This window comes from Heterocephalus glaber, unplaced genomic scaffold, assembly GCF_053883595.1.
Source record: "Heterocephalus glaber isolate CG9 unplaced genomic scaffold, H.glaber_assembly_v1.0 deba00001444, whole genome shotgun sequence".
NCBI lineage: Eukaryota > Metazoa > Chordata > Mammalia > Rodentia > Bathyergidae > Heterocephalus > Heterocephalus glaber.
In genome coordinates this window covers 16,788,670-16,816,277 of record NW_028258297.1, presented here as the reverse complement: position 1 = coordinate 16,816,277, position 27,608 = coordinate 16,788,670, and the positions used below count along the sequence as shown (strand labels likewise).

The 27,608-nt window shown below is 37.1% G+C and overlaps 1 protein-coding gene across 10 annotated transcripts in view; it reads right to left on the bottom strand.

Annotated features, from left to right (window-relative positions):
- Positions 1–27,608, bottom strand: part of Abcc9 (ATP binding cassette subfamily C member 9) — a 132,200-nt gene that overhangs the window by 3,704 nt on the left and 100,888 nt on the right. For 9 of the 10 annotated variants that reach the window (XM_021259110.2, XM_087214025.1, XM_087214027.1 and 6 more), the window contains 9 exons: positions 22,761–22,863; positions 13,803–13,904; positions 13,078–13,198; positions 11,453–11,583; positions 10,641–10,719; positions 8,397–8,505; positions 6,852–6,955; positions 4,420–4,553; positions 1,577–1,639 (listed from right to left, as the gene is read on the bottom strand). In XM_021259110.2, the coding sequence (XP_021114769.1) occupies positions 1,577–1,639; positions 4,420–4,553; positions 6,852–6,955; positions 8,397–8,505; positions 10,641–10,719; positions 11,453–11,583; positions 13,078–13,198; positions 13,803–13,904; positions 22,761–22,863 (946 nt within the window). Of the gene's footprint in view, positions 1–642; positions 817–1,576; positions 1,640–4,419; positions 4,554–6,851; positions 6,956–8,396; positions 8,506–10,640; positions 10,720–11,452; positions 11,584–13,077; positions 13,199–13,802; positions 13,905–22,760; positions 22,864–27,608 lie in introns of all 10 variants that reach the window. The other variant, XM_021259114.2, reaches the window with a different exon arrangement.

Here is a 27,608-nt window from a genome sequence, read left to right as displayed (position 1 = left end):
TTTCTCCAGTGTGAAAATTCTTGAAAGTATTTGAGAACTATTTTTCAAGTTACCAGATTGTCACATCTCTTAAATAATTTACACCTTCATGTGAATGAGTTATCAGATGACTCTGCTCCAGGGAAGAGGAACCCCAGAGTTCACTGGGAAAATGAGAAAAAGTCAGTTTTTCTTTACCTGGGTTGAACAGGGCATCATTTCCTGGCATCCTGAAAAAGCTAGAATTCATGCTCTTTCTCCTATGTGTCATTCACAAAAATAGAAGCATAGCAAGCATTCTATATACAACTTCCACTTCTCAGAGGTTAAATTTAAGTGATCATTTAAATTGAACAATGCATGCTTCAGAGCAGGTGAGGGTCATGGAATGGTTTTAAGGATGACTACAAAATATGCTCAAGGAATATTAAAACTGGGCCTTAGGATGGAGATGAATCTGGGTCTCCAGTTTCATAAATACTTGCTTGCCTGTGTGTGAAAACATGTGCATGCATCTTATTCAATACTGCACATAACAGAAACACCTGTTCAAGCTAAGTAGTATAATAATATGCTGCAGTCAGTTCCCTCCACCAGCCTCCCTCCAACCCTAATCACACCATTAGCCTTGCCTTACTGAGAGGACACCACTAAGATAACTACCAGAGAGCAGATACTTCACAGAGGAGATCTGATGGTCTACTTGTGGGTCATCACCAAAGTAGAAAAGAGGCCATTCTTGTGGGTGAGCAAGTTTGGACCCGTATCACACTCCACTAAAATACCCTCAGAAAAGACTAAAACAAGATCTGCATCTGTAATAGAGGAGACACGGTGCTAGAGAGAAAAATGGAAAGAAGAGAAAGATCAGCAGGAGGAAAAACGTTCAAGTGACTCGTTAAAAAATAGATTTTGTTAAGTGGTAAGACTAACTGTAGCAAAACCCACCCATCTGTAAAGCGGAAGAGACAGAATACCATGACCTATTTTAAATATGCCGTAACATGAATTAGAAAGACTTAAGCAATTCTTCTATTTGTTTGGTACTATCTAAAATAGAGAAATTACCTGCCCCTGCTATGAGCTATCTCATTTTCTTCTTTTTAAAAGAAGACAGATGTATAGAAATCAAGTAACAATATTAGCACAATTGGCAATGACGTTTAGGAATTTTGCTTCCAAAATTCCTCATCAGATCATCAGACTATGGAAAAGAAAATTAATTAAGAGAATTAGTACATGGCCTGCTGGAATCCTTAGATTGAGGAGGTGCTGTCATTGCAGTTTAGGGGCATTACGTAGAGCAGAGAGTTTGGAAAAGAACAATACTTTTGAAGTCTAACTGTATTTTTTTCGCTATTTATTTTTTATTTTTTGGTACCGGGGATGGAACTCGGGACCTTGTGCTTGCGAGGCAGGCACTGTAACCACTGAGCTAAATCCTCAGCCCCTTTCGCTATTTTTGTACAGATGCAGAAAGATTATGATGGAAAAACACAACTCAAATAAGTACATTTTAATCGCTAAAATTTAAAGATCGTAGAATCCTAGTACAAAAACGCAGGAGGAGCCAGTCAACCCCATGTCCCATACTCACAGCTATGGTCACAACGGTGCGATCTGCAAAGGCTGTCATTACCACTTTCTGCAAGATGTTTTCCTGCCAAAAAATAAAAATAAAGTGTAAATCTTCTTGGGACTGTTTTCTCTGGGCACAATAGCTGTCTCCGAGAACATTATCCCACCATACCCTGCCCTTTGTGAGCACTGTCACCATAGTCACCAGTGGGCGTTGAGAGATAGCAATGCCCTAAGCAGTTTACAGTGGATTCTGGAAGTATCCTCAACGTGTAAATAAAAGTCAGTGATCAAACCGGAGTGACTGATGGATTTGCTGACCAGAAATCCAAAGAAGAAAATCCAACCACAAGAGTATCAAAATTTTCATTTGTGTTATACCATAAGCAGCACGTATATTCAAAATAAACCAAGCCCTAAAATGGTATTGACCTTTGATTCAGAAAAGGGAAAGCTGAAATCCATGCCAAAGGGTGGATTTTTGACCACCTTCTAGGGAGGAATTATTTTTATCCCCAAAACAAACTGCTATTATCGTATTTTGAAAAATGTTCTGGGTAAACTTTTACTACTTTGCTAGAGGAAATTTTGATTACCTAAATTTTAATGCAGAGGAGTTCTTTCTTCCAACCAAGTGGCTTACTGCTGAATTCATATTTTCTCCCTTTCTCTTTCTCCTGTGTGATGAGGCAGTATCATCCTTATAATAATCCTCAGTATTGACTAACCTTGGTCATTTTGATGTATTTATACTCAGTAAAAAGACTTGATGGGACATTACTTTATTGCTTTCAATTACATTCACTTTGAGATTATGTAATTTTGAATAGTTGCAATGATTAACCTCACTCCATAGAAAAAATTATGTGAAATTAGCATCTCCATAGGTAACTGGCTTTTTGTATGTGTGTCCTACTGGAGATTGAACCTGGGGCTTTCACACCGAGCTACACTCCAGCTCTTTATTTATCTTTTCTGGTCCCTGAGTTACTAGTTGCCTAGGCTGAGCTTGAAATTCTGATCCTCCTGCCTTAGCCTCCCAGAGTGCTGGGATTATAGGTGGGTGCCAGCAAGCCTGGTTTATAATTGGCTCTTAACAATCTTGAAACTATTTCACTTCTTCGGGTAGTTTTACCATGTGTAAAATATGCAGCAAGAAAATAACGTGAAACTGTGTATTTAAAAAAAAATTTGTCTGAATTTTCTGATGTCAACTTTTTTTTTTTTGGTACCAGGGATCAAACTGATGTCAAACTTTTGATATCAAGGTAACTTAAAAAAAGTCAAGGCTTGCTCATACATAGTTTGTGGTTTAATACATTATCCCTAACCAATCACAAGCTTCCAGACATCTCTTTTTGGTTGACTCTTTAAAATAATTTCTTTCAAAAAGCAACATCTCTGGCTTTTTGCCACGAACACATGCAGAAGACCATTGTCAACTATAGCTGTCATTAATCCTAGCAAATCCCTCTTCAAAGTCCTTTAGAAAATGATTGGTCTTGCTTATCAATAATTTATTAAAGATTTAAATACTTTAGAACTTCTATGGCATGATTATTGAATACAATGTAGTACTTTTATCAACTGAGCCTTGGAATTATACTGTTTTGAAAACTTATCAAAAAGTGATGGCAGTGTGCAGTACAATAGATCACTAAGACCTGTATCTTGAATCTAAGAAATTTACACTCTTTGATTAACATTCTCCATTTCTCTATCTGTTTTTCTCCCCCAGCCTCTGGTAACAGCCTTTCTACAAATACATAGAACAAATAAGTAAAATCTTACAGTATTTATCTTTTTTGTGACTGGCTTATTAACATAATGACCACACATTGTCACAAATGACAGGTATTGCTTCTTTTGAAAGTCTGTATAGTATTCCATTATCTCTCTCCCTGTATAAAAATATATAATACAATATATAACATTATATATAACATGTTATATATAATATATTATATATATATATAAAACATTTTTAATCCAGTCATCTGTTGAGGGCAAGTTAACTTGTGTTCATATCTTGGCTATTGTGAATAAGGCTAAAATGAACATGAGAGTGAAGATGTCTCTTCAACACACTGATCTCAATTCCTTTGGATATATGCACAACAGTGGGATTGTAAGATTGATCATATGGTGGATCTATTTTTAGGGTTTTAAGGAATCGCTATACTTTTTCCAACCAACAGTGTGCAAGGGTTCCTCTTTCTCCACATCCTCACCAACAACTGCTGTCTCTTGTCTTTTTGATAACAGCAATAAGTTGTGGTAATCTATTACATTGGATGGCGGCCACAGTCAATAATATATATATATATATATTTCAAAATTATATACTTCAAAGTTGCTGAGATAGATTTTTAACATTCTCAGTATAAAAACAGATAAACTTCTAATGATATGGATATGCTAATTAGTTTGACAATTCTTCTGTAACATATACATAGATCAATACATATACATTATACATTATTACATATACATATACATTATTGTGTGCATCAAAAAATCAATCAATAAATTTCAAAACAAAATGTATAGGGAACCTGACTAAAGGGTATCTGAAAATGATTTGTCCTTTCCATACAACATTTCTGGAAGTCTAAAATTATGTTACAGTAAAAATGTTAAGAAAAGGAAAAGAGTGAAGCAGAATTTATTTTCTGTTTATTGGTGACAGAAACTCCTTCAATGCACATGTGGTGTGTTGCTTACTGGATTTCTTAGTGTGATCATCGGCTGATCAGGGAGATGATTGGGAAATCATTCAAAAGAATGGTACTGAGGATTCAGAACCCAATAAGGAATGATATCAAATGTCATTTTCATGCACGTTTCAAGATCTGCACTCACCGTGGCCATGTCAATGGAAGCTGTGGCTTCGTCCATAATGAGAATACTGCTCTTGCGCACGAAGGCCCTGGCAAGGCAAAACAGCTGTCTCTGGCCAACACTAAAATTCTCCCCACCTTCTGTGACAACTGCATCTAAGTCAGAAAAGAAGCAATGATTTCACTAGAGAAAGGGGATTGACATTCTCCTTGGGCAAAGTTTTGAAAAATACAATAGCAGAGCAGCATGTAGGAGATCATTTTGCACTAGAGCAAGTATTTCCCATAGAAAGACAAAGTGGAACTGAACTCTGGGAAAATGAAGATGATGCTAGATGAATTACCTCTTAATAACAGGACATAAAATATTGTTAAACATTTTGAAAACTGGAAGACCTTGGGAATTTTTAAATTAATTATTGTAATTCCGTAAGGGGCTTCTCCAAGGTCACACTTAGCAAGTACACAATAGAGCTTGATAAGAAATGTTCCCTGTTCTAATTCCAGTTCTTTCCATTACACTCTCCCACTAGACTGTAAGAACCAGTGGACAAGGATTGGGTTTGCTTTTGTTTATCTATGTATTTCTCATCCTATGGTATCTCGCATGGACACTAAACACAACACTGTGATATGGATAAATGAATGATATATCCTCATTATGCTTAACGTTTTATTTTTTATTTCAATCTCTATATAAACTGCTATTGTGAATTTCAGATGAATTCTGTTTCCAAAAATTTCCTTAATTAGAACTCAAATACTTTTCAGTCAAATCCTGGGGGGAAATTTCTATTAATTAGGCTCTCACTGCATCAAATTTTTATAACTTTTCATGCTTGGAAGCTGCGCATTTATTTTTCCCAATTTTAATTTATGTAATAACTAAGGAGGATGCTGAATGTTCTTCACCAGATTTGGCCTGAACCAGACCTTTGTTAAGAAAATTGGTGTCACCATTATTAAGATGGCGAACACAATGTTTGGTGAGTTACATAGTGTAAAGACAATCCCTTATTGTTTAAGCTATGTATGTCATAAGCGCCAAACTCTAGGGCCATAGTTTGGAACGGGCCCTCTTGTTAAGGAAGAGTACTATAACTGTTTATCTTTCCAGCTGTTCATGATGGTGGTGGGGGTGGGTCTCTAAATGCCAAGAGAGAAGGTCTGTAAGCATGAATCAATGTCTCACATAGACTTTCTGGGCTCTCCACAGGAAATAACAAAAATTACTACGGGAAAGTTCATCCAGAGTTCTGGAATTACTCCCACAACTGACACTAGCAAGGTCAATAAAACTTCCCTTAAAGACAGGCTGTCTTGATTTTTGCTTGTGGTTTGCTTCTACTTGGAACTTAATTAAAATCATAAAAGCTCTTGTTTTTGAGTAGGCCCTCCTTTCCAAATAAAATAACAAATACACATGGTTTTGTTTTGTATGTTGAGTTTTTTTATAAAATGAGATGCCAAAACGACGCTATCAATTTGGCAACTAGATATTGTGTATTAAAATTAGACTATAGGGGCTGGGGATTTAGCTCAGTAGCATCATGCCTGCCTCACAAACACAAGGTCCTGAGTTCGATCCCGGTACTTACCTCCCAAATTAGAATATAAAAAAGCTACTGGTATTTTTACTGTTTTCTTAAATGAGTTCAGATTTTAAGGAAGCAAAAGTCAAAGACTGTAGATGTTCATTTTTATGAATTAAAGAAGATATGAACTCTTGTCTTACTAACATGCTATTCTTTCATTTCATCATCATTTATTAGTCGGAAATTGGATTGAATTTTTCAGTAATTGTTTAAATATATGTTTCATTCTTTACAGAAATGGCCAAAACTGATGTTGCAACACAATAACAATACAACATAATGTCTTCAAACAAGATGAAAATTATATTGTGTAAGTAAAAGAAGAAAGTGGCTACCAACGTGGAGAAATGACCTTCTCTTAAATCATGCCAGGAATTTGAAATCTAACAGCCTCTAAAATGTGTTACCTATTTTCTGAGGCTAAGTGATACTGTAGGTGACCTGAATAGACATGACCACAAGAAGCAAGTGATTCAACTGACCTGTGCCCACAGCGGTGAGAAGAATGAAGAGATAAATGTATTAAGTGGAATATTCTGGAGTGCTCACATGCAGTGGAATTTATCATTAGGCCCACTGTCTTATGTACCAGGGAAAAGTCACAAGATTTTACAATGTCCTAATGACCTTCTGTAGACTAATCATAAGAAGATCTAACATTGGACCAGAGTTTAGAGCTCAGTGGCAGAGCATGTTCCTAGTATGCATATGGCCTTGGGTTTGATCCTTAGCACTAAAAATAAATAAATATAGAGTATTTCTAACACTAGAATTATGTGATTCTAACATAAGATATACATACAGATATGTAGAATTAATTACATATGAACAAAATAAATGTGTTATTTAGCAACAATACCTAGACCTCCAGTTAGAGATTTGACCATATTCTTCAGCTGGGCAATTTCTAGAGCTTCCCAGAGTCTGTCATCTGTGCATTTGCACTCTGGATCTAAATTAAATCTGCAGGGAAAAAATCAGTTATTTTGTAAATTAAAATAATACAATCGACGAAATAAAAATAGAGAGCTTTTATGTATATTTGCTTATTGGTCTTCTTTTTTTAAAATGTTAGGTTCTGTTCATTTCGGTTACTGCTTTGTATTCAGCACCTATAACAGAGCAAGCATTGAATTCATGTTTCATGAGTGAATGAAGGACCTTAATGTCACCCAAAAGCTTTTTTGATGATACCATAGGTAAATTTGTATACATGATAAAATATCAGTTTTGTTAACTGGATCCCTCCACTCCATACTGTGCTCAGCATAACCTGAATAGTGTCCAGCAAAATATTCCAGCAGAACTGATGCTAAATACATAAGTCAGTATGGGAACGTATTATGTTATTTTAGATAAACTGTGCTACACCAACCACTATAGTACTATTCATAATAAATATACGGGATGATAGAAATTGCCTAGAAGATTGCTAAATAACTTGACCCATCCAGAACTTGTAATTAAAGTCATTTTACAGGTAATGTTGAGCAATCTTACATACATTTTCTCAAGATAAAGAGTAATTATTAAATGGAGGTGGCAAACAGTTCTTTGCAATTACACGGATGGAGGAGAGGAGCAAGAGAGAAAAAGATGGATGAAATGAGAAGCATGATTTGGTGGAGCAATTAAGGCAGACTTTGGAATCAGATCAACTGGCTGGAATTGCAGTGCTACCACTTCATAGTTATGTGAAACTGGGCAATTTACAACTTCCTTGAAAACACTCATTTGTAAAATGGAAATAACAATAGTATGTTTCCCAGAACAATGTTGTTGTTTTTTGTTTTTGGTACCAGGGATCAAACTCAGGACCTTGTGCTTGCAAGGCAGGTGTGGTGCTACTGAGCTAAATCCCCGACCCCCGGAACAATGTTTTGAGAATTCAATCAGACAATATATTTAAAGCACCAGCAAATAGTAGATAGCTCCATTTCCTTTTTGTGGATAATTAGGAATCATGCATAGAGATTGTAACAGCTTCATCAAAGCAAATGGGGCTGAAAGTAAAATGTTAAGGAATGGGGAAATAGGTAAGGAGAGTAACTAAGCTCAGAATATCTGCTGAGGACAGGCCAGACACAAGAGTTAGGCAGGATATCTGTAGGAGGACCTTCTCAGAAATGTCTATCAAGAATCACTGCTCCCAAGTACAGAGTTCAAAGTGGATTTTAATTTGGAAAACTGAAAGAGAAGAGCTCTTGGGAATATAAGAGATTGGCTTCAGTAGGTTAATTTACCATCTCTACAATTTCTCATCCAAATTGTTGGACAGCATTTACTTTTATCATCTTGATACTGTATTTCACACCTACCTGGTTAATAATTCTCTGAGCAAAGTATTCCTATGAGCCAGAGGATAAATCCTGAGGGACACAGTGATGCTGACTATGTCACCTACCTAATAGAACCACTGAACAGAATTGGATCCTGTAGAATGATTGACAATCTAGAACGGAGTGTGTGCAGTGGTAGTTTAGAAATGTCTATTCCATCAATGACAATCTTTCCTGTTAAGGAAAAATGAAAATTACAGAAATAGAGTTAAGTCACAAGTGAAATTTTAATTTGTTTACCCTTTAAATTTTTTTTTCTTAAGGCTCTGGGTTTGATCTCCAGCACCATGAAACAAAACAAAACAAAAACCCTTTTCTACTTCTGAGTTGAAATACAGGATATAAAGCTTTCAATTTAAATATTTAAAACATTGTTATTTGTTTCTTTTAAAGTACACCCTTTTGCTAGTAACTTTGTATTTCTTATGTATTTCTCATAAAGGAATTTTCAGTTCATTCAGTTTGTGTGGGCATACAAATAAAAGTACTTTTTTATCTCTTTTGAGGTCCTTTCCTGCTATTTCTTTATCCTCTTTCCTTGCTTTATTTTCCATCATGGGATTTATCAGAATCTTACTTTCTTTATATATTTCCTTATGTTTTTAATTGTCTGTCCTCCAATAGAATGTAAGCATCTTGAAGATGAAGCTTTTTGTGTCATTCACTTCTCTATTGACTGAATAATACAATGCATCAAAAATAGGAAGGCAAATTCTATGATATAGACATCAAATTTTACTAAATTTCCCCCCTACTGTGTGTAGACTTAGAGAATAATGCAATCTTGATGCTCTTTCCTCAACTTGACAGATTACTTTTTTCATCTCCTTTTATGCAGAGGGATTGCCCTGCAAAATGTGTATGTCAGGCTCACAATAGCAACTGCAGCCTACTTACCTGATAGGTTGACATTTAAAAACAAGCGAGGATGATTAGCCTAAACTGTGTCCTGTGGGGATAATATATTATCTATTAAAATATTAATAGCCTAATGCTACTAAAAAGGAAAAAAGTCTGTGATTGTTGCCATTGGGCCCCAAATTCTGTTTCTAGACACATGAGGATCAGGTAACCTATTATAGTCAGTCATCGGTACAGTTCTTGATGAAAAGGGCTAGTCAGTTGTCTCTGGGTCATGTAATTGCCTTATGACACAAATCTCACTGAAAGTCCTCAAAGTATCTGTGTATTATAACCAGCCATGGAAAGAGCAGACTGCTAAGCCAGTGATGGATGCTTTTCCTATTTTTGAATTTAAACCTTCCTCCAAATTACTATAATTGAATTTCATTGTTCATAAGCTGACCTTTTTATCTCACAAAACTGTCATATAGATTAAATTAATAATGTAAACCATTAAGTACAATAACATGCAAAATATTATAATCATCATTATAGGTAATAATAGTAAGCCCTTCATTGAGCCAGAGGTCAAGTTCATTGCTGGATCCCTTCCACTTAATACTACTTATGTACTGGTCTATTTATAGGCCAGTTAATAGACTAAATAATGTGACATATTTTTCTAAAATAAAGATTAAATTATTTTTATGCTCTTACTATGAGTAAATGAATTCTTAATAATTTGTGTATGTGTTAATGGGAATTGAACCCATGGCTTTCACATCAAGCTATGTCCTAGCCCCTCCTCCTTTTAAAGTTTTGAAACAGAATTTCACTAAATCACTAAGTTGCCCAGCTGGGCTTCAACTTGTTTATCTTTTTGCCTTAACCTCCCAGCGTGCTGGGATTATGACCATGAACACTACCCCTGGTGAATAAATATTTTTTCACACAGTTCATGTGCTTAAGACTTAACAGAAAATGTTGCTTCCTCACAAAGCATTCAGTGTCATTAAATCATGTTATTAAGGACATGATGGTAAGCGTCACGGACCAACATTTAAAATACGTATTAGTTATTTTCTCAAAATTTCTTCCTTTGATAGAAAAAGGTATATTTTTAGTCTGAGGGAAGCAAGCCAACATTCCCTTCTTCCCTCCTCTCGAGAAGCCACTTACATCTACTGCTCTTCAGAGCAGATGACCTCGTTCTTTAAACCAGTTTATTAGAACTCTTTAGCAGAAATCTCCTGACCTGAGTCTAGAGTTACTTTCCGTTCCCAGTTCTAAGTCCTTTATTTCTAGGCTGTTTATTTGTAATACCTGCCTTGAGCCATGTGCAGCACACAGAGTCCTTCTAAATATTTGATTTTTATTTTTGCAGAATTAGGCAAGTTGAGTTTTTAATTACATTTGTGAAAGGAAAGCACTACGCAGCCAATTAGAAAATTTAGCTAACAACTCACCATCAAATATATCGACCATTCTGAAGAAAGCCAGAGATAAGGATGACTTCCCACTGCCAGTGCGTCCACATATGCCCACCTAAGAAACCAACTGTCACTCAGAGAGAAGAGGACTCAGCAAAAGGACAGAAAGTGGTCAAGAACATTTTTAACTTAGACAAGCTATCACGAAAAAAGCAAAATTCTATTTAAATGATTATACTAGGACTTCATGTTCTGCTTAGATCTTATGAATTATCATCATTAAAAGTAAAATATGAAATCTTAGCCAAATCATCAATGAATCCTATTCTGTTTGACTGTGTTGTTTTTCCTTCATTGCTTGATTTTGGCATTTGGTAAATTATTGGACTGACAAACATCTATCCCATTTTATCTTAGTTATGATGGATTTAGAACAAAAAGTAGAAGGGGTTCACTTTTTAATCCACACTTTTTCTTTTTACAGTAACTAAAAAAAGTCACTCTGGGGCAACAGCTACAATGGAGGCAAAGGTTCCCAAGGAAATGCCTGACACGGTCATGAGCCTGAAGCCAGAAATTTTAAACTACACACCCGTTACTGACTTTTCTGATTTGCACGGGAGGTTAATAAATGGTAATATGATTAGAGAACATGTACTGTACTATAATTATGTCTCTCTCTTTTCTTTTTTATGCAGATACTGTTCACTATGTCGCGTAGGGAATATTATGTGAGCCTAGTGAGGAGAATATACTTGGCTTGGATGTTCGAAGATTTTAGGTGGTGACAGTGAGGCTCCAGTGGAGCTTTCATGTACAAAACAAATCAAAGAGTGGTAAAGCCATACCTTTTGCCCAGGTTTTATGTAAGCCTTGACGTGTTTAAGAACAGGCTTCAGATTGTTCTCATATCGGACACAAAGATCATGAATCTTGATCTCTCCTTCCTGTGGCCAATGTTCTGGAACCTGAGAAGGATCTGAGGGATGGAGTTGAGAAGCAGACAGATAATAGGTGATAGATAGACAGATAGATAGACAGGTAGATAGATAATAGGTAGAGAGATATATGTAGAAAGAAATATATAAATATAAATTTATAACAATAATATAATTATATAGATATAAATATATATAAATTTATAATGACTTTAATATGTAAAATTTTCCCTAAACATCAAGTAATATTGAATCAATCTCTGTGGAAGTGGTTTGTTTGATTAAGTCACCAAGTAAGCACATCTTGATTAAGAACTTAACATTTTTTCCTGTGTTTGTTTTTGCAGCATTAACCAGTACCATGTCCTTCTGGTAGTCCACATTCAATTCTATTCAAGGTGAGCACAGATAGTTCATTTGTGATTTGATTTATTTGTTCAGTCAGTTGATTAGCAAACATTGAGTGCTTAAAATGTGCAGTGTGCTGGGGATATGGAGGTCAACGGCATGGCTCAAGGTGCCTTCTGTGTCCTGGGGAAGGTACAAGTGAGTCAGCATCCACAGCATCACAGGGTGGAGGTCGGCCCAAGATGCCCTGAGAACCTGTGGGTTCCAGGAGGGTCCCCAAAAGAGGTGGTGACTCAAATGAATCTCAAAGGATGAGAGCTGGGAAAATGTGTTTCAAATACATCAAAGAGAAAAACAAAGATGAAAAGAAGGTATAGCATCTTCATGTGGTCAAAGTAAGAGTTGGGGAGGTGGATGGTGAAAATCGAGACCAGGTAGGTGGGCAAGGGTTCACTAGTGAAGGGTCTCTTGGTCTTAGCTACTTTATTTGGACTTTGTCCTTGAGGAGCTAGAAAGCTGTTGTAGGATTTAGGCAAAGATATTCATTTTCAGTTTGAGATTTGCATTTAATAAAGATTATTCTATCTTCAGTAATGAACGTCCTGCCAGATTTACTCAAGTAGAATTGAGAATCTTGTTTCACATTTTAAAATCCAAGTATTGTTTTTGTTTTTGTTTTTGCAGTATTGGGGATTGACTCCTGGGCCTTCACACACGCTACATCCTAAGCTCTCTTTTTATTCTGAGACACGGTCTTGCTAAGTTGCCTAGCGTGGTTTTAACATGATCTTCCTGCTTCCGCTTCCCAGCGGGCTGGTATGACTGGCATGTGCCACCACTCTTGGCTGTCACAACCAAGTTTCTTGAAATCTAAGTTAATAGGTCTTGATAAAGAAAATACAATAGTGCACAGTTCAGGTGGGCAATTAATATAATAAAGCCCGCATACTTTTATAACTCTCTTTAAATATTATCAAATAATGTCTACTTGGACTCTAGTCTTGTGTCCAAGACTTTTCAGGCCTACAATAGCCATATGTTTTCGGGTGTTGATAATCAAGCAAAATAAGGATAAGAGGGATGTTAAAGTGGAAAACAAAATTGAAAGCAACATTGTGCCTGACATGCAAGTAATATTTGTTTAAAATAAATATCTAAGTGAAACAAAAGAATATTCATAACAATACCTATGGTGCCTTCATAGTTCTCAGACTCCATGGTCAAGAAACTGTTCACCTTCTTCACTGCGCCCATCTGGACCTCCAGGTCAGCCAAGTTCCTCACAACCCAATTCAAATAGTTGGTTATCTGTGTGAGGGGACAGAAAAGGAGCATGTCTAAAATAAGAGGAAGCAATTTCCTTAATCTCTGTATATCTGAGGATAGGACAGTTAGCATTCATCATGTGCCACAACCCACAGGTGCTTCAGATTGTTGGGAGACCAGGGAGAAGGTTAGGAGCTGTATTGGCCGAGGCGTCCATTCTTCCTCCAAGGTTTTGTGAACTTTCCTCTGATATTTCTGGGATAGTTATATGTACTTCTATTTGGACTCATTGATATTCACACTTATTTTATTGTCCATAAGTGGACTGTGAAGGACTCAGGTTGGAGATCTCAGGGACAGCTTTAAACCGTGGGATTTGGGAAGTTTTTAAGAATTGTCTTGCAAGGTCAGAAATGAATCCAAACTATCCTAAAATGTGAGATTTGGGACTGAATCTACTATTCTCAAGATGTTGTCTTATTATGCATTCAAACTTTTCTAGTACCCATAAGAGTTGATAGTGCATTTCTTCAACACTGTATAGAAAGAGAGGAATTCTCTTTTTTTCTTTTTAAATATTTTTATTAATATATGTGTGCAGTACATAACAAATACATTCATCAAAGCAATTTTCAGCCATACTTACTGTAAGTGCATACAGAAGCCCCAAACCCACCAATCCAGAATTGGAAGATCCACTAATAGAGGCAATAGATGCGGTGAGGACGATGCAAGCTCCCAGATAATCCTGAAAGAGTTAAAAGATTATTGCGAAGTTCTTAAACCAGACATCTCAACCAACTTAAGAGGGGTGATCACTCAGCAAATACACACCATTCCTTGTGTGTTCTATTAAGCTTTAGAGGAAGGATGGATACCTAACATGTGGAATGAAGATAACTTACGTTATCACAGTTGGAATGTAAGTGATGCCATATTCTCACACTATACAAGAAGATACTGGTTCAGAAGTTAAATACCTTACCAGAAGTTAAGCTGCAATTGGTATCACAACCAGGATCACATATTGGGTTTACTCTTTTTTTTTTTTTAATTTATATCGCATTATGCTGCCAAGAATGCAATTCTTTTTGAACCTGATTTTCTAACATAGATTTCATGTGAGCTTATGGCAGGATTTTGACAGCTCCCTGTGTGCTATCACAAGGCCCTTGTAGAAATGTGCCTCTGATTAATTTGTTGGGATCTATATCTAGCCTTTTTGTCAACTATCTGTGCTCAAAGTCTGTGGGACAGCAGATCTGTAGGTTTCATATAAATGGGAATAAAGGTTACATTTATTCATAAATTAGAAGAATGCACATGTAACTGAGTATCTAAATTTTCCATGATCCAATGATAAACTCTTTTGCAAAATTTTAAAAACTTATAGAGGCCAATTTAGACTCCATTGAAAGACACGGTACATCTGTTTATTTCCTAACAACTTCTACCTTTCTCATTTTCCAACTTTCTTAGGTATTGGTCTTACAAAATTATGTTATACATTTGTTATTTCCATATTATCTTTTCTTTACAAAAGGCTCATAAAGAGTTTTGATAATAAGTTGCAGAAAGTAAATTACTACTGGAGGATACTTCCAGCAAAGTGTTCCTGGTAGTATATGAACAAAATGTTTCATTCACCTATTGAGAAATTTCTAAGGGTACTGTCTACATTAAAGGTTTTACAAGGCACTTCTTTTATTAACTTCTATTCTCTGGTTCCTGCCTATTGACTTCTTTGGGAAGAAATCCCTTATGCATTCATTCACACATTCTTTTAAAAGTTTAGGTCAAGGCATATAATTTCCCTGTTTAGAATTCTCAATGCTTTCTTATTGCACCCATAATAAATTCAAACTCTGATGCATTTCAAGGCTTTATATGATTTAAAGTGTGAATTCTACACCCTGCCTATTCTGACCTTATCTGAGATTCCTTTCCTACTCCTTCATTCTGCTGCAACCACATTGGCTGCTTTTCTATTCAGGAGGAACTCTAGTGATTGCTTGAAATGTTTGTGCACACCTGGCTCTCTGACACCTAGCTCCTTCTCATGGGTTAGGGGTCAACTCATATATCATCTCCTTAGAAAAGCTATCCTTTCGTGGCCCCTAGCCCCAACCCTGAAACTGTTCTCTATTCCATTGTCTTGTTTTTTTGTTTGTTTTTGGAGATTTTTTTCCCCCTCACAGAAAGCACAGAAAGACATATAGGAAGTTATCTTATTTGCTTAAATGTTCCTTATTTATCTTCAATGGTACCTAAATTTCATAAGGACAAATATTAGCCATTATCATCTCCAGCTAGAAGAATAATGCTAAGAGCATTGCAAAAGTTCACTAATTCTTTAAGGAATAAATGGATAAATTCACTGCTTCATAAAACATGAACTAAGTTTTTCTATGAGTTAAATATCTTCTAAATTAGGATTTCAACTGACATTGCTTTTAAGATTTCTGATTCCCTACCAAGTTATTTTCCATATTTTAAAAGTTACACATGGAAAGATACTACAAAGAACCATATTTGATAAAGTTAAAATTCTAATACTAGGTTTTATGACCTTTTTTGTTCACTGCTTAGAACTGTGATATTAGTCTCCTACAAACTTTTATCCAAGCATGAGTATTAGGGGGTCTTTGATCACTCTTTTTGTTCTTTTGTAGAGCTAGAAATCAACCCTACTGCCTTGCACATGCTAGGTAAGAGTCCAGCCACTGAGCCACAACCCTGGCTTGGTCTTCTGCTTGTCAAGAGTGAAACCCACTTCATCCGTGGATGAGTTCCGTAGCTGAGTGTGCTGTTAGGAGGTGGAGGCTGGTCTGAAGTGACAGGTCACTAGGGCATGACCTGGAAGGGTGCATCTCTCTCCTAGCTCCTCCTCCGTCTCCTTCTGGGACACCATGGGTTGAGCAATTTTTCCTCCACTATGCCCCTCTGCCGCGCTGTTTCTGTCTTGCAGCCAGCTGAACACAGACTCACACAGTGAGCCAAAATAAACCTTTCCTCCTTTACGTGGTGGGTGTTGGATATTCTGTCCTAGTGATGGGAAAGTAACTAAGATATAAACCATGAGTTCCATTATCCATTTTCAAATTAATATTTTTACTTTACTATTTATTTACTATTCACTATTTATTTACTATTCAGTGGGGGAGGAGCTCATAACACAAATCTCACAGTAGTGAAATTGCTGTTCTTTACAAGAGCAGGTCAGAATAAATCTAGAATAGAATAAGTCCATATCTGAGATACTGAAGCAACAAAATAATCATTGAGTCTAAATAAATAAAAATTAAGCAGTAGGCTTAATATAAATATAATAAAGGAAATATAAAACATTATTCATTTAGCCCCCCCCCACTCATTTACTTTATTCCAGAAACTTTCTCATTCTGTCTTGGACTCCTGGATTCATGTACTACGTAGAATTAAATAGTACATTCAACTAGATGACAATTTTAAGTTTCTTTTACTGAATTAAAAATGACAATTTCAACACATAGTAACATAGTAACACGTAGTCTTATCTTGGTAAAAGAGCTGCAAGAGAAGAGAAAGTAGCGGAGGAAATAGAGGGAGAAGGCTGATCAATGAATTGTAGTCAGTATATACTTCCTGAGCCTCTTTCATATGGCTAATATTTTCAAAATGACTCATAACATTTCTGATATGATTGTTAGGCTGTATTATTAGTCCAGTAATTAACACATGCCTAAATTTCACATGTAAAGATAATGTTATGGAGATAATGTTTTGGGGACTTCAGCAGAAAGAGGTACAGGTTTTTGAGGCATATTTGACAGTGAAATTTTTAAGACTTGAGCCCAATTTCAAAATCTACAATCTACTAAATTCAAATAGCTATTGTAGCTTGAAAGCCAATATATCTATAGGTTAGTGTCTATAGCAAAGTTATTTATTATAACAATAGTCTTTTGTACTGTTCTTTTAGAAGGTGCTATTCCCATTGTCTTTTAATATACTAACTTGATAGTTTCTGGCTCATTTCTGGGTTATTATCACTGTTCAAAAATGTGTTTTCTAAGGATTTGGAAATCTGAGGAGACATTTGATCAGAATTTTATCTTGATCTGCATAAGGGACAAAGGTTCTTTGTGCACAATGTTTAATAAGAAATTTCATAATGAAATCACTAAACTCCAATTAATTTTCTTTAAAAGATACAGTAGTATAGAAAAAAAAAGACACTATTGCAGGAGACTGCAATATTAATTATCCCCAAAGCAGTATAGGCTATGAAGAGTTAACACCACAATTGGCTTGTTTATAGAAGTGAGTCTGGCTGCAGTATAATGCCGAGGTCAGAGTAACTTGCACCCAAATTCTATTCCCACAACTAAAACCTTCTTACTAGAAGGACAATGTTTTAATTACAACCACATATTTTGTCTGTTCTGTTCCTAATTTGAGAATGCTTTGTCTTGTCTTTTATGAGCCTTGCTTACATTAATCTCCATAGAAACAGCACATCTGTGCACCCATGCATGTAGCTCACCTTTACCCCAATTGATTACCAATAAAAATCAGCGGCTTGGACTGGCCAGCACCTTTGTCGGTTGCACCATCATTGGTCATCCCATTGCCCCACTTTTTGTCTCTCTTAGTTTTGTCTTTTAGGGTTTTTTTTCCCTCAGGCCTGTGTCATAGACTGGATCCTACTGCAGAGTTTTCCAGTAATGTTTTAGGGGCTCCTAGTACACTATAAAAGCTTTTATCAGCTCCCCATTTTCTGCTTCCTTTACTGTTAAAGTTAACAAATTTAATGAACACCAAAGTGACCACTTGGTTTTTCAACCTCTTCCCATTTCTTTAGAAATATATGAAATCATGGCTTAAAGGAAATAAAGAAAGGATAAGCTGATGGTCTGAATAACGCACACTGAGGGCAGATCACTAAAAGCACTTCTGCTGCTAAGGCCTCACACATCATCCTACCTGATCTATTCAGCAACAAACATCTGTCAAAATGATACAGTGGAATGAAAGTTTCAGTTTGGAAAATAATCCTAAGTATATTAATTATCCATCCTCAAAAGAGAGCCCAATCATAGGACATTTTAATTACAACTTTAAAACAACTAGTTTTAATTACAACTTCTATTGATTTTATGACTCCAATACTCCCCCTTTCTTAGTTACTTTTCTCATTGCTGACAAAATACTTGACACCCAAAGGAAAGGTTTATTTAGCTCACAGTTCATAGAGGTTTCAGTCTGTCATCGGCTGGCTTAAAGGCAGGGTGGAGTGGCAGAAAGAAGGCAGCAGAGCAACCAGGGACCTTCAGTGTCTGGCTGCCCCTTTTATCTTACCCAGGCTACTTAGGGTGGGCAGCACTCACACCTTCAATCCTAGTGCCCTTGAGCCTAGCACAGCACCATGCATCAATTCTAGCATCACACACTCTAGATCCAGCCACCTCTGAAAAGCCCCAACTAAGTCTGCATGAGGCTTTGGGGGGCATCAGACACAGCCATAACACCTTCCAAAAAGAGAAGCCTTTAATTCCCGTGTAAAAAGAGAAGCTTCCTGTAAGATTTCTAGAGATACAATGACATCTATATGTGAGATTACAATGAAAATGTGAAATGTCTATAAAACAGATTTGTACACAATTGACAGCAACTGAGAAACACATGATCCCCTCCCTCCAAGTCTCCCTCAGGAGTACCTGTCTAGAGTCCAACTGGGTATTGGGAAAAATATTATACCAGGGCCTCCTAAGGGTAAGATCATTGTCCACCTGTCTATGGTGGAGTTGTGAACACACAAAAAGACTCTGTGATGTTTCACAAAGCCGACTCTTGTGCAAACTCATCCTGAAGACTATTTTCACATTAACATGTTGACTCTAAAGCTCTCTTGCTCTCTCTCTCTCTCTCTCTCTCTTTCTCTCCCTCCCTCTCCCTCTCTCTCTCCTCTGTCCTCTCTCTTATTCTTTTTCTTTTGGCTTCCCCATGTGAAATTTCTTTTATCCTCTCACCACACACTGAGACAAAGCCTTGGAAAGACAGTCTGTAGATAGAGTTACACAATTTTTGCAAATGGAAACACTGATGCCAAAGAACTGGAACTGTTTAGTGCAGAGGGATGAAGAGAGAGCGCTGAGTCGAACTGAAGAACATAAGCAGCGCTCAAAGGTTAGGCTGCAGGGACACATCGCACATGATCATGGCCCACTTCACTTGGCACCCACAGGGAAAATAGTCCCCTCTGTTGCCAAAGCAACCCGGGTGGCCACAGCCAAGATCCTTTCTACCAGCCAAACCATTTTATTCTTTTAGACTCTTATCCTTTTCTAATGTGTGGTATGGCCTTTATTTTTTCCAATTCAAAATGAATATGAAATGAATATTGTAGGCAAGATTGAATTCCGTGGGGAGAATTCTTTTCCCAGAGAAAGAATACTCCGTGATTGTCTTGACACTTACATGACATGAATGGGAAAAGAAGCAAGAGGTATGTAGTTGTAAAACAATAACAAAAAATGATAACCAACAAAAACTGGATGGGGCCCAGAGACCCCAAATTCAGCAGACTGGTTTTGCTCTGGTTTCCCTGCCTTCCTTTCTCTTGGGATTTACTGTCAACAGCAATGGCATTCCTTCAGAAAGCTAGAACTGGGGATGAAGAGAAAAGAAAGGGGAAAATAACCGCAGGAAGCTATAAAATCAAGTTTTCTCCCTTTTCCATTAAGGCTCTGCGTTCCTGAACTAGACTTTCTGAACTCCCCAAATCTGCTCCAACAAATCCTGTTCATTTCTTCCAATTTATGCTTAACACAGTGATCTTCCTTGTACCATTTCAATTGTGTTTCTGTCCTGGGAACCTAGGAATACTTGCTATAAGCATGTATTTATTTTAATTTACTCAATATGGCAAACAATAAGGAAAGGAAGGGGTTAAGGGATGAAATGGCAGTTTATATTATTATTTTTTTCAAATGACTTACAAAGCAAAGTATGTCCAGTTGTGGGGTTTCAGAAATCGTTCCCACCCTAGTCTCCACGGTCCTATATCTCAACATGCATATTTCTGACACAAGAGCCAGTTATTTTAAACTGAAATCATGTATCGAGTGATGCAGACATATCCACAGAAGCACGGCAGTGATGAGGTCACGGGTATGTGTGTGATTGGGAGAAAAGATTATTTCCCAATAGAAATCATCTACTTAAATTTATTTGACACTCTTACGGTGGCACATGTTCTTGGATTATAGCATTTATATGTAAATATACTTGGTTCTAATGAAAACTCTCAATGTACTCAGAAGAGAATGAGAGTGAACCCAACCGGTCTGATGTTCAGATTCTGGGATTGTCAAATGGGGTATATGTGTCTGTATGTAGATCCGTGTACATATTGACATCAACTTATTGACACGTTAGCACAATAAATGGCAGCACATCATACACAAAAGACCTTTACTTGACTTGTCAGCAGATATGTCTAGAATGTTGCAATAAATCAATGAAAGTTTTGTACCAAAATTTACCTTTAACTGTCAGAAACAGAAGGAAAAGATACTTTAATTTGGGGGGGGTGTCCAAATTGGGGAATGAACAATCCCTAATTTTTTGTATTAGTTTTTAAAGGAGAGTTCTAGTAATGAAACTACTTTAGCAAACGTTGGAAGGATTGTAATACACTGCAAGCAAAGAGAAGACATAGTAACAAATGTGTTATAAAGTAACGCAATGAATGAGAGATGCTGCCCTTCATGTGTAAAATGCCAGTTTTGTCTTTAGCTTTCTGCAGATGAAACTAGAATTCTTTTATGTTCAGGTAGGTTCAACTGCTTTTTCATGTGGGAATTAAAGCATTATTCAACCTCAACTGCTTTGAGTTTGGCTGCTGTTTCTTTTTCACTTGTCCGGACCTTCCCTTTCTTGGCAGACTCTAATATCTCATCTTTTGGCTATGAGAACTGAACATATGGTTTGCTTGAAGATTCTGGTTCAGCACTTGTCCATGAACCTGACTGTAGGAAGTGCTAAAGCACAGAAACAGGAGTGCTGGTGAGACACCCACCTCATATCCAAAGTAAACGCACTTGCCCCCTGAAAAATATTCTTGTTCTTCAAGCTTAGGTAAACCAGATGCTGGGATATCTACACCATTTCTCTTGTGATACTAGAACAGTCTTTCATCAAACTATCTCATCATTAATTCTATTATTCACATATTTTTCCCTTAAAGAAAAACACCAATATTAAAAGGACTCAAACAATAAACAGAAGTTTAAATAAAGGCTCTGTGCTCTGGATAGAGTCTAGGAAAAAAGTTTTAGTTGTGTTATAAATCTTCAGTAAACTTCATTTGCCTTTATGTTATCTGTAGTTCCTGAGAAACTCTACCCTGCCTCATTCAACCCTCAGAGTTGCATAGAAGGAGTTTCTTTTCAATAACCAATGAATGGTTCTTTCAAAAACTTGTGAAATATAATTGTGTTATGTCACTGAATAATTTCTACATATCAACTAATATAATGGGGGAATCTTTATAAGCCTGTGAGAAATCATGATAACCAAAGTGCCCAGGATGTCCAAGATTCCAAGTCAATTGATATCTACCAATCAACTACTCAGATTTTAACTTGAGCACCTCCATTTCAACCCCATCAAATTCCCTTTATCATCTGCCCTTGGGTTGTTGAATTTTAAAAGAAACCCTGGACATGATGGTCTGAACAAGGTTCTTCCAATGGTATACAACAGACAGTCATCCATATAAAAAATTACAGTCAATTCATTATTACCATCAGAGTAGCTTATTCATGCTACAGATCTTACAGACCATGGTGCTAAATCTATTTTTTTCTTTCTAGAATTTCTATCACATTTTTCTCTTATTTCACACTCCAGGTGGTTAGCTTACAAACCACTTACCAGGACAGGTAGTACTTCCATTCATTTATTCATTCATCCATCCTTTTGAAAGACATATTTGAATGCATTTGCCAGTCAGCATAGTAGGACATTTATATATATTTTTTTAATCCCAATACCTCCATGAAGCATATATTCTTATTTTTATTCTATTGATGAGGATCTGGGACTCAAATTAGTTTGCTAGAGCAACTCTGGGCAATTCCAGAGCTTATGCTTATTCTTTCACATCATCCATGACTAAAGAAAGCAATAAACAATTAATTGCAGTTTTTACATGTGTGTTAACATGATGCTCCCCTGGCCTAAAACATAGAAAGTTCCTGTGTCTTCCAGTCCCGCCCAGCTCAGTGAAGGAAATGAGTGCAGCTGGTCACTCGTCAAATTTGCTCTTTAAAAAAATGGATGCTATATAAATATTTGCCAATCCATTAACTTATGTAGTCTGGAGCCTATAATGAACACAGAATGAATTTTTGCTTTGGGGGCTATTTGTCTTGCCATTAGTTAAAACATTATGACAAATTCATCTGTAACATAAACAAACCTGAGCTATTTCAAAGTTCAGAAAACGTGAGGAGGGTAGGGCTGACCTCAGTGGAAGACTAATTTTTACAACTGTCTCCCTCTACATCATGCCTCTTCTCTGTTTGGTTTCCATTTCGAAATCATGAAATGAACGTACCGTCCTGACCTCTAGCCATCTGTTGGCAGCTGAGAGAAATAAGTAGGCAATGTTGTTTGTGTCTGTCAGTTCCAGCATACGTTGCTTAAATCTGGTTTCATGCCTGCAGAAAACAAAAATATTATGGTGTTAGCTACACAACAGGAGAAGTAATAAAAACCAGTCCCACTTACTACTACACAATTTACTCAACAAAGTGACGAGGTGATGAGGTGGGATGACCAGTAACTAGACTCCTACTTCAAAAATAAAGACCAGCTGCTGGTGCTCCAAGCAGTGCTAATAAACATGGTGAGGTCGGGTGTGTGCTCCTCTTTCACACCCCTACTAGGAAAAGGAGTCCTTCTGATGACAAATTTTTATTAAAGACCGCTTCATAAATTTCCACCTAATTATTTTGGCCTTGAAAACAAAGCATGACCTATGTTGCAAGGGTCCCACAAAGACCACAGCGAGTTGTAGGGAAATGCAATACATTTTACTTTCTTTTAAGGACATTTATTTTACATTTCCAAATGACATGATTAAGAGTTGGGTGAGGGCCAGGAATGCAGCTCAGCAGCACAATGCCTGCTTGGCAAGTGTGAGGTCCTGAGTTCGATCCCCCCCCCCCAAAAAAAAGAGTTGAGTGAGAAATGGTGAGTAAGAAGAAGATAGTAAACTATGCATTTGTAATAGGTAAATATATACTTTAAAAATTCTGTGTGGCCTGGTGTTTCTGGGAACCAAAGAAGGAAAATGGGGTGGCAAGAAGAGGAGGCCAGGAAGCCTCGCAGATGGTAAATGTTCTTGTTAGATAAGATATATACATATCAACATTTTGAGCTGTTTGTAAGGATGATCATTTTATAAAAATGACCTTGGTCTGTGGTTTTGAAGAGGATCCATGAGACACACAGTTTGGATATAGATCCCTGATAGCGTAAGTTGAGTATCATTCTTGATAGTCAACATAATCATACCAAATTCTGTATATCCTATTTTATAAATGAAATTGCCTATTTGAACATGTGAGGTACTATCTCAGAAACTCATGCTACATTGTAAAAAAAAACTATTCTAAATTACAAAATTAGTCTCTTTTCTTTTGCAATTATTTTTCCCTGAATAACAGAAACAATGGAAAGTTGGAAAGTAACTGACTTGAAAGCTGGGAAAATGCCAAATCAAATGTGGTTTACTCATTCACTGGAATCATGGCTTGTCTTGTATAACCCATCTATGGCTTATTTTGCAAGGAAGAGCCAAATTTCATGTGACAACTGGGTAATGATTCCTGTCTGATAAGAGCACCCCACTCCTCCCCTCATGTTCAAGTAAAATTGCAAAGCTTTTTAATAAACCATCATTTGTATCAAAGAATGAAGTTGTGGGTGGAGTGTTCACTTGGCCTACTGAAGCAATCCATACAAGCCACTATAAAGCAGATATTTGATATCTCTCCAATCAATCTGGTTATTCCAATATGCCAAGCCAGATAGATAATTCAGTCAGACAGCAACATCTAATCTATAATAATCAAAGGATTCAGTAATCAGAGCCAAATAATGACTTCACTTTGAGTTACGTAGCCTTGACCTAAAAGCCATCCACAGGAGGACCTGTGCTCAAGGACACCACACTGGTGCATGACTAAGCCATCCTGAGGACACACTTAACCTCTAGATGGGCCTTTTAGGGATAAATATAGTGAAAAAGCAAGGGATTTCATACTGTGATTAGGAGTTACTGTGATAGTGGACGTGAACTGTAAATAGGTTCATTCTTTCTGCACCTGTTAGCTACGTGCTAGGTAGATTTTCGTCCATTTATTCAGAAACACTTAGCAAACATCAACTGTAAGTGAATCATTATGCTTGGCTAAGGATATGCACATGAACAAGACAAATTCTCTTTCCTGGAGGAGGCCATTATCTAGTGCAGGATATAAACCCAGTATGAACAAGTGGGTATGGTATAAAATAGTGTAATGATCCTTGTGCACAACATGCCACTCAATCACACAGGAAGGTGATGATTTGCACTGATCAGAGGGTCTGAATGATAAGAAATAGGCTGCAAGAAGAGGAGAGCGGAAGGTTAAGCGAGGTTTTTCAAAGGACAGGAAAGATGATCTGAGTGTAGGGATAAGCTGAATTTGTCAGGAGAACATGGCATTCTAAGTAGCAGGGACAACAGGAGCAAACACATGGAAATGAGAAAGCTGAGCATGTTCAGGGAGACTGAGACAGTTTCTCTCCCCAGTGGATGGAGGTGATAGACAAGATGTGGCCAACTGGAGCAAAGCCTATGGACCTCATTCGAGATGAGTATCAAACACTTGATTTTGACAGTGTTTTGTCTGGGACTCTTGTTCCCTTCCCTTTAACTGTGCAGTATTTTTTCAGATATGCTCTGAAAGGGCTTGTAAATGGAGCTGGAGACAATCTGAGGCAGCACTGAGAGGGGAGGGGTAAAATGAACATTCTTTCTGTGTGTTTCTAGTTGGCAAGAAACCTTCTGTTTTCCTAATGGAAAGTTTGACACACTCAGTCTGTATCTTTTCATCCACATCCAGCTCATCTTCTGAACATTCTTGGACATTTATTCTGTCAGACAAAAATAAAGGAAAGAAAGAAAGAAAGGTCACTGAAATCTCAGTCTAATTTAACTGTGATACTTTCGTGGTAAACTACTTGAGGGAGTTCATTGTTCATATGAGTACACCACGAACCCTAAAAGCAGGGGAAGAAAAACAGCCTAATCAGTAAATATAAACTTTCCAAAGGAGCTCTGGACTCTGGGGACCTGGAGAGCTGGAAAGAAAGGAACAGATGGATGGAAAAAAGTATGTTTGATTCTTGCCTACAAATACTAAACATAAAGATTCTAGAATCAGTGTGAGAAACTGAAAGTGTAAATAAGAATTAAAATAATTAAAATGAATAATTGATAATTTGAAATAGGAAGAAAAGGTCCAAAGGGGTAGAGGAAGTGGGAGGGGGAGGGGAAAGGAAAATTATGAGAAAAGGAAAAAATGGAAACAAAGTCTTTATTAATAGGGAAGGGTGGAGGGGGTAAAGGGAGGACAGGGAATAGGGAAAAAATAAGAACCAAGATACATCGTGTACAAGTACAAGCACCCAACGATAAATGTAAATGTATTGTGTACCTAAAATGTACCAATAAAAGAATTTAAGCAAAAAAATTAGATTCTAGAATCGTCTCTATGGCAGGAGGGCCATCCCCACATTTTCAAGACTCTTTGTGGTTTTTGTGGTACTTAATATCTGCTTTTTAAATGAACTCTACAAGATCTGAATCTGGGTCTAGAAATAAGCAGAATACTTCTAGGTAGAACTTGGGTTGTCTTTGTTTCTTTCAACTGTAGTTCAAGCATGGAAGGTTAATATGATTTTGTTCTCACAGCTACCTATTTTTTTCAGTGTAAAATTAGCAATAGTAATGCTAAATTCCGCTTGTGTGTCTAGTACAAATTGAACCTTGACTCTTGGTCATTTCTCTTTTTAATCCTAAATCTCCCAAAATTCCTTCAAGATGCCTTTACTGATTTTTGTCCACAGCACTCTCAGATGACCTCACTTTGTCCCTCAAGGAAAAAAAATGAAGACTCTTGCAGATTGACCTCATCAACTTCCTGCTGCTCCACCATGTTTGCCTGAAACCCATTTATATTCCTCTTTATCTTCATAGAAAATCTCTGGACCACATCCTGTTCAGGTTGAGCTGGTCCCTCCGCTTAGGCACTTGGACATAAGCCTGCCTGCCAGATCGGAAGATTTGCACCATCAATTGTCCCATCCCTCCTTTTTCTCCTCTTCTTCACTTTCCCCTGTAGAAATGTCTAGCTCATTACCTTATTAAAAGTACGAAGACAGTCAAAGCTTCCTTTAATGGCCCTTACTACCCCAGTGATACTTCTTGAAAGAGTATCCTTCCCTTGCTTGCCACCTTCATGTTCTGATTCGCAATGTATTCTTCAAACCTCTGAATTCTGACTTCAATCCTCTTCCACTTTATCATTTTTGGTTTTTGTTAAGGCTACCAATCACTTTACGGTTTTCATATCCAAGAAGCCCTTTCAGTTCCCTTTAATTCTTCTTTTCTCCTTTAACCACCATTGGCCTTTCAATTCCTTCTTAAAATACTCCCTTGTTTAACTTCATTGGCACTCTGTCCTTGTCTAAGGACACAATTAATAACACAATTAGTCACACAATTAGTATATTTTTAACTTTTTTATTGCTCAAATTTCAGATGATTAAACTCTAACTCCTACCACTATCTTGATTCTTTACCTACTATTAGTTGACTTATTTTATTAAGGGATCTGGATTCCTTCCCCCTGCTAGAACGATGTAGTCTAAGTTGCTAAATGATAACACTTGGTCCTATTATATCACTGTAGTCTTGTGAAGAAGACAAGTCTGCATTAAGGTCCATTACAAAAATGTTACCTCAGGTACACATGGATCAAATATAAGCACAACAGTCAGACCTTCTAGATTTGTCCTTGACCTGGGCAGAGCTATTAGAGGTGAATGTTTGCTCATTAGGCGTCATTTGGACGAAGGGCTAAAAAATATTTCAGCCGACCACTTAAGTGCCTCTGGTGGCAAAGTTCTTGGATGGTGGCCTCTCCTATCTAGGTCTATAAGGAACATGAAAGGAAGAGTCAGTGAATTAGATCTTTACCAGGACTGACTTCTCACTCAAAGGACAGTTGTTCTGTTCAGGGCTGAGCCTCCTACAGCAGCTGATGAGCTGCTAAGGTTTAGAGAGGTGTTAGTTGGGATTTGACAGCACCATCCTGGCCTGTGTCGGGGTTGGCCAGGATCAGGAGGCTTG